At 27.6% G+C, this 11,191-nt stretch overlaps 2 protein-coding genes across 4 annotated transcripts; one reads left to right on the top strand and one right to left on the bottom strand.

The window, feature by feature from the left end:
• Positions 1-45: 45 nt before the first annotated feature.
• Positions 46-10,994, bottom strand: LOC105152709 (uncharacterized). 3 transcript variants are annotated; one of them, XM_087403109.1, is made up of 7 exons: positions 10,963-10,994; positions 5,716-5,798; positions 4,271-4,471; positions 3,624-3,832; positions 1,355-1,492; positions 1,102-1,201; positions 46-464 (listed from the first exon to the last, which is right to left on the bottom strand). In XM_087403109.1, the coding sequence occupies exons 1-7, from the start codon at positions 10,992-10,994 to the stop codon at positions 373-375; spliced, it is 855 nt and encodes a 284-aa protein (XP_087259235.1). In that variant the 3' UTR covers positions 46-372. The 3 variants fall into 3 exon arrangements, 1 of the variants encoding a protein (XP_087259235.1); XR_015544160.1 differs by lacking the exons at positions 4,271-4,471; positions 5,716-5,798; positions 10,963-10,994 and having other exon boundaries at positions 46-1,492; positions 2,398-4,006; XR_015544161.1 differs by lacking the exons at positions 3,624-3,832; positions 4,271-4,471; positions 5,716-5,798; positions 10,963-10,994 and having other exon boundaries at positions 46-1,240; positions 1,355-2,375.
• LOC147910391 (uncharacterized) lies at positions 5,327-10,018 on the top strand. The gene is made up of 2 exons (XM_087403111.1): positions 5,327-6,152; positions 8,267-10,018. Exons 1-2 carry the CDS (start codon positions 5,893-5,895, stop codon positions 9,918-9,920), a joined length of 1,914 nt encoding a protein of 637 aa, XP_087259237.1. The 5' UTR covers positions 5,327-5,892; the 3' UTR covers positions 9,921-10,018.
• Positions 10,995-11,191: the final 197 nt, after the last annotated feature.

The following is an 11,191-nucleotide window of genomic DNA, read 5'->3' as shown; positions in this document are numbered from 1 at the left end:
AGCGCTTATAATTTTACTGTAATATCTTTACAGACAGCTTCTTGCTAGCCATAAGATTTATAAAAAATCGTGGATATTTACGAATGACCGTACATCTTATACATACACATAGAATTATAATGTCAGTCATAAGTTCTTACAAGTTTTACGAAAACAAATTACAAGCCTCATGATTCTGTTTAGAATTGATCTAGTTACTTTTAATTAGATCGTTAATCGTTACTATTCACTGGCAGTACTGTAAACATAATATTTTAATTAAAGTATAATTGAAGTATTTAATCAATTTACATAAACAAAATTATGACAATATAAATACAGTAATTTGCATCTAAAAATACTTTGCACATTTGTACGATTGTTATAAAATTTTTAATTAGGATTAGCAATTGTCGGATGTAACCTTCCAACGATCGGGTGTTGTAACGGTGTAATAAGAACACGTGCCATCTCACCAACGTGACCTGTCGGCAAAATTTTATTGAATCGTTAATAAACGTTTTATTAGAGAAAATAAACCAAATCACTAGTATTCTTATCATTAAAGCTTCTGAATTATCACATTGAGTCGTGATGTCAGAAGCGAGAAATGACATTAATTTTTATTATTTGCCATTTGTAAATAAAGACAATTTCGATAAAACAAAATGATGAGATCGTTTTAAAACATTTGTAAAAATAGATGAAAATTATGCTTATTCCGCCTCAGAGTCAGTAAATAATCATAAAAAGTGATAAAAGGCAGGTGCAAGTGAAAATAGGCATTATTAAATAAAAACATTTTACGTGCTTTTTATCATTTTACGATTATTTACTGAGGGAATCAGAGGGAATAAGCATAGTTTTCATCCATTTTTACAAATGTTTTCAAGCGATCTCATCATTTTGTTTTATCCAAATTGTCTTAATTTACAAATGGCAAGTAACAAAAATTAATGTGTCATTTTTCTGATGTCACGATTCAATATAGTTATGGTGACTAATCAGGAGTCTTAATAATAAAAAAAATAATAAAATTAAAATAATCATACTTTACGAAATAATAGTGGATCTACATATTAGTGAAATTATAATAATAAAAATTAATTAATAATATCTTACAAATATTACAATGATCTCTAAGTCGAACAAAAGGATACAACAAGGAAAACTCTTGCCATCTCGTTAATTCTTCATCTTCCTCTTGCGAGGTCGAAGCTGTCTAAAGATGCATAATACGGATGATAGCGGTTATTTTTCACTAAAAAAACTATTCTAAGATGAAAACAATTACATAAAGTTAAATATGACTCAAAATTAAGTTAAGGAAATGTTAATGCATTTTTTAAATTGCTTTAAAGTAAAGGTCTCTTACATCGATGTAATTCGTCATGGAATTTATAGTTTCCGTATAAATGCCATGTTGTACATCGCGACGGAGTTGCGCAGCGGCTTCCGTAATTAATTCGCTGAATCTGGCCGCCACTTGTTTCCATCTTATTAAATCACTAGGCTATAAAATGAGACCAAAATAAATTATATGAAAGAAATACTTAATATAATTCATTTTATAAGGATTTAAATGCGTAATTTTTTTCAATACCCTGGTGAAAATTTTTCTCATAATTTTTATACGAATTGGAACATTTTTCAGAAATACTCAGAAATATTCGAAAAGTTTATATCTTCTCTCAGAATTTTTCATACAAGTGAATTCTGAAATATTCTGAAATTTCTTATCTCATAATTTTTAAAAAATATTTTCAGATTTTATAACATTTCATCAGAAATTATACTTACAAAAAATCTTAGAAATCTTACGATATTTCATAATTAACATATAAGAAAAATTCTGAGAAAAGATGTAGATTTTCTGAGAAATGTTCCAATTTGTATAAAAATGTTAGAAAGTTATAAAATTATATAGAAATTCTGAAAAATTATATGAAAAATTCTGAAAAGTTTTCACCAGAGTAATTATGCATATCAGGGGCTCACAGATTTTAATGATCCTGATATATGTTATCAAGATCATGACCCTGAGCACCAACGAGATATTATTAAAGACAGTCGGCGAAGTTCGCGTGCCTGTTAAAATTTAAATGATTAAGAATAAGAAACTAATAATACAGTAGTGATTTCATGATTTATTAATTTCGTAGACATGTATATATGTTTAAAACTTAATAATACTCGATTTTGATTTAAAACTGATTTTAATGTTATCATCCGAGTTCGATTATCAATAGAGATAATAACTTTAGAGAAAAAAATATAATTTTTCAGCAATATATAAGATATTATAGCATTAAAAATATATATACTTATTTATACAGCATTATTTATATAATAAAAAATTACGAATTTTTTTAATTTTGGAAGCAGTGCACTTGCACACAGTTCAATTGCACCACTCACATATCTGATGGAAGGAGTAGCATAGTGTGTGTAGTTGGACGGTGTCTTTCTATAAATCTCTGCCCTCTCTGCCTATGGATGTTCATGAGATTTAAGAGCTACAATCTTAAGATGTAAGTCAATCTGAAGACTATTAGCATCTTAAAACATTATATTTAAGATAAAGTTTTAAAATAAAAATGGATTATGAATACCGTCCCATGTTTAGCGTTTCACAATTCGTAGCTTTTCCTCCTTGTGAACAGTCCATAGACAGAGAAGGCAGAGATATAGAAAGAGATACTGTCCAACTGCACACACCATGTAAAGACGGAATCACACGATATTCAATTTCTTGAATGATAAGCATGCACCCCCTCCCCCGCAGAGGTTATCACAATCTAAGATTCAAATTCACCGCATGATATGATCCTTTTCTTGGATCGGAAAACTAAGCAGAGGAATAATGAGAAGAATAAGAAGAAGACGCATGCATGCTGCTATGCTTGCTTTGATGCATACAGTCTGGCGTTTGACAAATAACTATGAAATTAGCAATTATTTCTTTTGATTGGTGCATGCAAGGAAATAAGCTATGAAGTAATCCATAATAAATATAAAAATCGTGTATGTATGCAGCATGCAACGCTTAATGCATGAACTTACTATATTCTACATACATCAGAGCAGACGGCTGTATGCTATCATTCAAGAAATCAAGCATCGTGTGATTCTATCTTTATTCCTTCTACCATGATGGAAACTTGGAACACCACTTGGCAGGGAGGATGCGGGGTGAAATTCGCTTCGCGTGAAAAATCACACGTTCCTTCGCAGGGTAGGAGGTAAGGTGGAACTCGCTTCGTATGAAAGTCATGCGCCTCTTGACAGAAGAGATTTATTTTAAAATAGAGAATTTTTATTTTATGTAATAGAAAAAAGACATTATTTCTTAAATTTATTTTATTCATAACCTTTTAATGAATAACGATGGCTAAACCCGGTTGGAAGACAACATATGTCAAGATCATTGAAATCTGTGAGTTCGCTCCTAATATATGCATAATTACCTTCTTTTCCAATTATGCAAAATAAAAAATAAATATTTAAGAGTTTAATATCTAAGTAAAATTCTCAATGTTAAAAAGAGTAAATTGCATTGTATAAGATCTTTAACGCTAAAAATTTTTGTATAAAATAAATTGATTTGATGGACTAATGAGATATTATAAATAATATATTATTACGGATAAATTAAAAAACACTGGTAAAAGTGCAACAGGTAATGGAGATCCGCGCAATTCGGAACATTCAGAAGGAGGTCCTGAAAGAGTTAAGTGCCTTAAAAGATCCAAAACATGAGTCAAGAGCTCGCAATGACGACCACCGACATCCTGTCTAATAAGTCCTAGAGCATCTTGTGCAATAACTTGTGCTTCTACACCTGGATTATCAGCTGATCATATATAAATATTAAGATTTATATTTATACCATTCACAAAATATACAAAGTTCTCTAAATATCTTTAATATTACAAATGATAATTAACATTAATAAATTATATTTAATAATATTAATATTAATATCGAATAAAAACTGAAATGTTAATTCAAAATCTATTATACTAATTAGGTATATAGATCAAAGATTTTAAATCATCGAAGATTTATTTGTCATCAAAATTTTAGATTTGATAATATCGTAATAACTGGCATAATTCACCAGAACTAACATTCTGCTGACGCTGAATTTATAAATTTACGCTTCGATGAACGTTGAATTTTATACATATTTGTCATTTTCAAACGACAAATAAATTATAATTACGAGAAATATTCGTTGTTTTCTTACACATTTATCACTTTCATTCCTTATTTATTTGTTAATATTTACCAAGAATCAATTCTTGCACGTGCTGCGGCATAATTGGTTTCTTTAAGCGGCTAAGAAAAATTTGTAAAGCTGCCGCACATTCCAGAGCAACATTATTTGAATTTTCAAAATGCGGTTTATGGCCTTTCTTTAGAGAATTCAGAATATGTCGTCGAACCTCACGACGTCCTGCTCGTCGAAATAATCCTTCCACTCTAGCATCTTTGATGCAGAATTAAAATTATTAAAGATAACAATATTGGAATTCCCGTAATAAACTATAAAATAACTAAGAACAAACGGGCAATTGGGAATTGACACAATGACCGGTGCGTAATTCGTTCGCTTTAAAAAAGCTTTATTTTTTTCAAAGCGAATTACGCACCGATCAATGTGCCAATTCCCAGTTGTCCGTTTATTCTTAATTATTTTATAAAATTATTATAAAATATAAATTAAATTCTATATTATATTAAAACATATACAAATATATTATATTAGAACATACGATATATACGTACGTAAGTATTTTAGTATAAAAAAATCATAGAGAAGTTTAAAAAATATTTTAAAGAAAAGAGATGGAGCTGTAAATTTGTTTTTTATTTCGTTTCTTTGACTTCATTAAACAAAAATTTTAAGTTGATATTTTACAGTATTTTTATTTTACTTAGCTTAATGGCATTATCGGGCAAAAATTGATAAAGATGTAATGTAAGATCCCGATAAAAATTTTTTATACATGAACATATGTATATAAATATAATATGTATAAACATACCTAAACACGCATAAATATTCATAATTATATATAATTAATAATTACATATAATTACACATGAAATATATTCATACATCTTTCTTTCATTTGTAAAATTACTTTTTTCAATATTACTATTTTTAGTGTACTAAAAATAGTAATATTGAAAAAAACATCAAAAATAGTTAATGGAACAATTTTTGCATTGTAAGTTTTAGAAAAATGCAAAAAAATTTGCTCATACATAACTATATATAATTATTAATATTATATAATTATTAATTATATATGAGCAATTCTTTTACATTTCTCCAAAATTGATTTTTTCGAAAACAAATAATGCGAAAATTTTCCTTTTAGTTATTTTTGGTATTTTTTCATTATTATTATTATTTTTAGTGCACTAATAAAGTAATTTTGCAAATGAAGGATGTCTGAACATGTATGTACGTATTTCATACATAATTTTATATTTATGAATATTTACACACGTTTATGTATGTAATACACACACACACACACACACACACAAATTTTTTTACCGGGATAGCCTTTCTAAGCTTAAAATAATCGTTTAAAAAAAATAATACCATGATCTTTCACAATAATATCGAATTTCTTATAAAAACTCATTCTTATAAAATGAATTTTAACATCAAAATTCAACAATTTACAAAAAAGAGAAAACATTTTGAAATAGACTTACGCTCTTTTAAAAAATGTATAAGTATTTTCACTACATCCAAAGACTTCTGCGATATTATGTCGTCACCTCTATCTTGCCTAAAGATTAAAGATAAAAGGAAGTGAATATTAAGAAATTGAAAAAGAAATAAGCAAACAATTCATTTAAAAATTAACAGATATATACAGGAAGCGATTGATGCAACATGGAAAAAACATTTTTGTACTCAGCATCGTGTGTCCTCGCTGCATCCCTAACATGCGAGCTTATAAAGAATCGTCAAGGTTTCTTTATTCGAATCTTTTAAGTATGTCGAGACAAATTTCTTGTCGCTATTTGTTTTATTTGTCTGTGAGCGTAATCCTAGCTTGCGGATCGTTTCGAAGAATTCCTAAAGAAGCATCCTGCCCTTCATGTAGTCTAGATTGCCCAGAAGCTTTGACCGTTCAATTACCATGGTAAGAATATAATTTAAGGGTCAACAAGAACCAAGTTAGGTACGCCTTTTGTGATATAGATACATATATTATATACATTCTCAGATAATAAGCTGATGTTATTTTGATGTTAAAATGACAAATAACATCAGCTTGTTACACATGTCTGCATTACATCATATATTTCAGCATAAAATAATATTTTATCATGAAACTCTTTTTTACTTGGTATGTTTTACGAGTTACGAAGCCTGCTAAGAGCAGGATTTTGCAATTTTGTTCTTAAAAGTATTATATAACAAATAAAATAATCTGCTCCTTGCATGATGCAGATGCACGTTTTCATACTGATATTTTCTCTCCTAGAAGTAACATTGACCATTATGAAATCTTTTCAGCTTCTCTTTTTGTAAAACTTACGAAAGCGTGTACAGAGTCGGATTTTACAATTTAGTTCTCAAAACATTATAATAAATAAAATTATCTGCACTTCAATAACTATATTTATAGTGCAGACCGAGTAAGATATCGAAATGATTATATGATATGAAATTTTTATTTTAACTATTTTTTTTTTCAACAAAGACACTATGTAAGCCGTATAAGCCTTTAGCCGACTTTCTTGATTACAAACATTGCAGTTACATTTTCTCAGTATTTTATAGCCATAATTTTAGCATAAAGAAATTGTTTCTGACAGAGATCTCTATAGTCACTCTTGTCGATCCTTAAATCAAAATATATAAAAGTTAGAAACTGCTAAATTTAAGAATTTCCAATCTGACAACTTAAATTTTCATGCATAATAAAAACATTCAATCAAACTAGAATGTGCCTCTAATTCAAAATAATATTAATATATTATTATATACATAAAAAATATATATAAAATATATTTATTTATTTATTTATACATATCTAATACATAGTGGGATTATATTATACATGTCCAATTAGTAATACGACATAACTACGCTATTATGACAATTTATATAAATTAGAAAAATTTAAGAATCTTAATTTAAACTAACGGATATAAGCTATCATTAAGAAAGTTGGATTATCAATAATCGTATACTTGCAATATTAATACAGTATGATAGTAACTATATTAAGTATATAATATGACTATATCTATAGCTAACACTTCAATTTTCTCTCCAAAGAGAGAAGATAAGTAAAAAATTCAGCATTTTAGAATTTAATCTTAAAATGTAAAAGAAAGTTATATAGAATTGACAAGTAACGTTGTTACAAGTTACTTTTTTCGGTAACGTTTGAGTAATGACGTTACATTTTCTTCTGAATAACGTTCATGGTAGCATGGTCACGCAGTTAAATTTTTGAGGTAATGGTAACGATTTCACTAGTTATTTTCATCGTTACTTTATTTCTATTTATGTAAAAGTTTTAATCGTAACTAGAGCGATATACATATACATATTTATCAGTCTTTTAATTTTTTCCTCCATCTTTTTTATAGTTACCGCAAAAATCTGCATATAATAGCATTTTTCATTAGCAGAACTAATACGCATTCAGTGCACTTTAAAGCCGCTGTACAATCGACGCTGTAAAAATGTATGTTAATAAAAATAGAAACGAGTTAAATTACGAAATCCTCAATACATTTTATTATGTTATTTGATAAAATATTAGGTGTTGGAATTAATTCGTAGCGTTTTTTAATGAAAGAATGTTATTTATTTCACATGAGCATTAAAAAATACATTAATGAAAGTACTTCCCATCACTTGTAAAACGCTACGAATTAATTCCAACACCTAATATATTTTAGGCATTTTATTCTCTCAGATATTTCATTTTTACATTTAGATTAGCGTTGTGTACAACGGCTTTAATGTACATTGAGTGCGCACAAGTTTTGCCAATAAAAAATGCTATATAATATTTTTTTAGTATTAAGAAAAAAAGTAACGAAAAAGTAACGAGTTACTTTTACAAATCAATAACGAGTAACGATAATGAGTTATTTTTAGGAAAAAAGAACGGTAACAGTAATGAGTTATTTTTATGAGATAACGTTGCCAACCATGAAGTTATAATTATATATTTAAAATTTGAAGAATGTTATTATAAATCTAACGAGTGAAAAAATTTGCGACATGTTTCAGGAATACTCATCAAGAATCAAATTTGCAAGATTTCTCTACAAATTCGCTTCAAAATTCTCACTTGTTACGAGGAGAAATCTCTCAGAATATAGCACGCGATGATAATGTTTCATTATATAAAACAAAAAATTTGATGTCTTCCGGAAACTACAGAGGATTTCAACAACAAGAACCTGTTAGCCAAAATTCATTTGTCAAGAATTATCTTAATAGTTCTCCGCAATCCTCAGACAGACAAGAAATATTTTCTGAAGACATACCTATGAGAGAATATCCTCGTGTTATTCCATCGAGACAAATTTTCGAAAAAAATTGGTTTTTCAGAAATCCTCACAATAAATATTCAGAATTCGAGGAGTTAGAAGACTATAAAAGGATGGAAGATTATAAACAGAACGAAGAAGATCTTATGAGGAAAGTACTGGTACATCGCGCCGATGATAAAGATACAAAGTCGTCAGGGAAGTATCCAGGAGACACGTCTTCAAACATCATGCAGTCAGAGAAATCTTTCTCTGAAATAGAAAATATTTACCGACTTCGTCGGGAAGACGAGCAAAAAGATGCAATCAAGGAATCTTCAAATTCCGCCAGCCAGCTTAGATATTCTCCAGAAAGATATAGTCCCGTAGGATTTAATCCATCAGAAGTTAAACCTGATCCTTATGTTAAGGATTCGGATATCTCAAAATCAACCAAAAAATTCTTTGATAATTGGGACATCGCTAAGAATTCACAATCCTCGAATGTAGGACAGTTTAGAAATAATTTCTTAGAACTATATCCTGCAAGAAAGCAAGAAATTATAGTTAAAGACGATAATGAACAAATCAATTCTAATTCTCATAATTCTAAGTTTCCTCAGGATATAAATACATGGAAATCAAGAAAGGATGAAACATTGTTCGATTCTTTAATGAAAGCAAATACTAAATCTTTTGAAAATGAGGAAGATGATAAAAATATGAAAGAATATTTTGAAGACGAGACTGAATACTTCATGGATGACAAAGATATGAAAGATTATTTTGAAGACGAGACTGAACATAATATCAAAACTGGACGAAATAATATTAATCCTCATATATTTCCTCAGAATATTTGGAAAGGAAGAGTGAATGAAGAATTCGACGATTTAAATTTTATACGTGAAAACTCGCAAGAGATGGGACAATTGGGATTATATTCTGAAGAAAATAATAAATACTTCCAGGACGAGCAAAACGAGGATCTAATCTTTCGAGAAAAAAACAAATCGTACACCAGTACTGAAATTGTCCGTACACCTGTGATCAATGCCTATAATGCTTATATACTTCCTCGCTACTTAAATATTGTAAATGATAAAAAATATCCTACCAAATCAGAAACGCAGGAATTGTCAGAAACTAAAAATAGTATACATGCAAATCCTGTAAAAGAAATGAATCACAGATTTTTCGAAGATGAGGCTGTTGTTGAAGATAATATAATGCGCATCAAAGATCTTATACTTCCTAAAAATATTTTCAATATAGAGGAACACAATAATCCTGTTGCCAACAAACAAAATAATGTAAGAAACAAAAACGAAGTTTTGACAGAACTCGATCCTGATATATTGGACGATATCGAAAATCCTTCAATAGAAACAACTGAATCGACACTAACGTAATTTTCTGAACTTTTTTTAGTGATAACAAATAGAGTTGATATTACATAGAAATATGTTAGATCTCAAAGAATTGAGTTACTTTTTATTTAAAAATTTTTTAAGGATCAATTTTCGCTCATCAATAAAAATGTCGACCAAGCAATAATATTTTAATTTCAAGTGATTGAAAACAATAAAAAATACATAAAGATATACAATAAAAAATTTTATGTTAAATTTAATACATTTCACATATTTCAAACGATCCACCCAAATTTTTGTGTTAATTTAACATAAGATGAATATATTAGAAAGTAACACAAATATTATGTACAAAATTAACACAAAAAGCGTAATAAAGCTTTGCCAATTTAAAAACAAATTTTATGTTGAATTGACACATTTATAATGTTAAATTTAACTGAAATTAGTTTTGGCGATGCTTTTGTGATATTTAACAATTTAACATATGCAATATATAGATATTTAACAGATATTTACTGTTATAAAGAAAAAAATAACACAAAATATCTATACCTTTTTATATATAAAATATGTAACTAGTTGTACAGAATATATTTCTTCAATAAAATTAATATTATAATACATTAAATCAACACACAAATTTTATCCATTTATTCTTAAAATTTAAAACTACAATATTTTTATTATTTGTTTAATTACCTATAAATTGTGTTATTTTAACATTGAGAAATGTTAAATTAAAACTCGAATATGTTAAAAAGTTAACACAAAAATTTTAACAAGGATTCGTTTTAACATAAATGCAAAATGATTTTTTCTGTGTATAATTGAGTCACACAATATTTAATATAAAAAAATTAATAACTTGCTACTAAATATTTTTATGAAAAAATATTTATTCCAAAATTGATCAAAAATTTTAGGGTGAATTAAAAGTATGATTCTAGATCTGAGATATCTTAGATACGTAATTTTCATCATTCTATTACTGTTGTGAATAGCGGCTGAGACTACTTAACTAGATTTAATAAGAAAAAAAATATTATCTATAATAATAAATTTAAAGATAACTATAAATTTATTATTTATTGTTAATTTATTAAGTTTCATTTAATTAGTACTGTTAAGATATATATTATTTGATGTACATAAATAATAAAATATTAAGATTGCTCCTAATTTTCTAAATAATATGTTCCATTATTATAAAAGAAACTCATCTGTAATACAAATTTAGAATTTTTTCGGTACTCACTATTATTATAAAATAAAATCACCATAAAAAAGAATTATTTGTATGATTTTTT

This window comes from Acromyrmex echinatior, chromosome 2 (assembly GCF_024713525.1).
Source record: "Acromyrmex echinatior isolate Ae372 chromosome 2, ASM2471352v2, whole genome shotgun sequence".
Classification (NCBI taxonomy): Eukaryota; Metazoa; Arthropoda; class Insecta; order Hymenoptera; family Formicidae; genus Acromyrmex; species Acromyrmex echinatior.
The sequence above is the reverse complement of the archived record's forward strand: the minus strand, read 5'-3'. Positions and strand labels throughout refer to the sequence as shown.

Bases quoted from the DNA above. Each gene is read 5' to 3' on its own strand.
- LOC105152709 (XM_087403109.1), bottom strand. From the start codon at position 10,994: ATGAAACTTAATAAATTAACAATAAATAATAA. The intron at 4,472-5,715 runs GTAAGTCTATTT...TCTGCATCAAAG, and splicing joins TATACATTTTTTAAAAGAGC to ATGCTAGAGTGGAAGGATTA. The intron at 1,493-3,623 runs GTAATAATATAT...CTCATTTTATAG, and splicing joins CAGTGTTTTTTAATTTATCC to CCTAGTGATTTAATAAGATG.
- LOC147910391 (XM_087403111.1), top strand. From the start codon at position 5,893: ATGCAACATGGAAAAAACATTTTTGTACTCAGCATCGTGTGTCCTCGC. The intron at 6,153-8,266 runs GTAAGAATATAA...GACATGTTTCAG, and splicing joins TTGACCGTTCAATTACCATG to GAATACTCATCAAGAATCAA.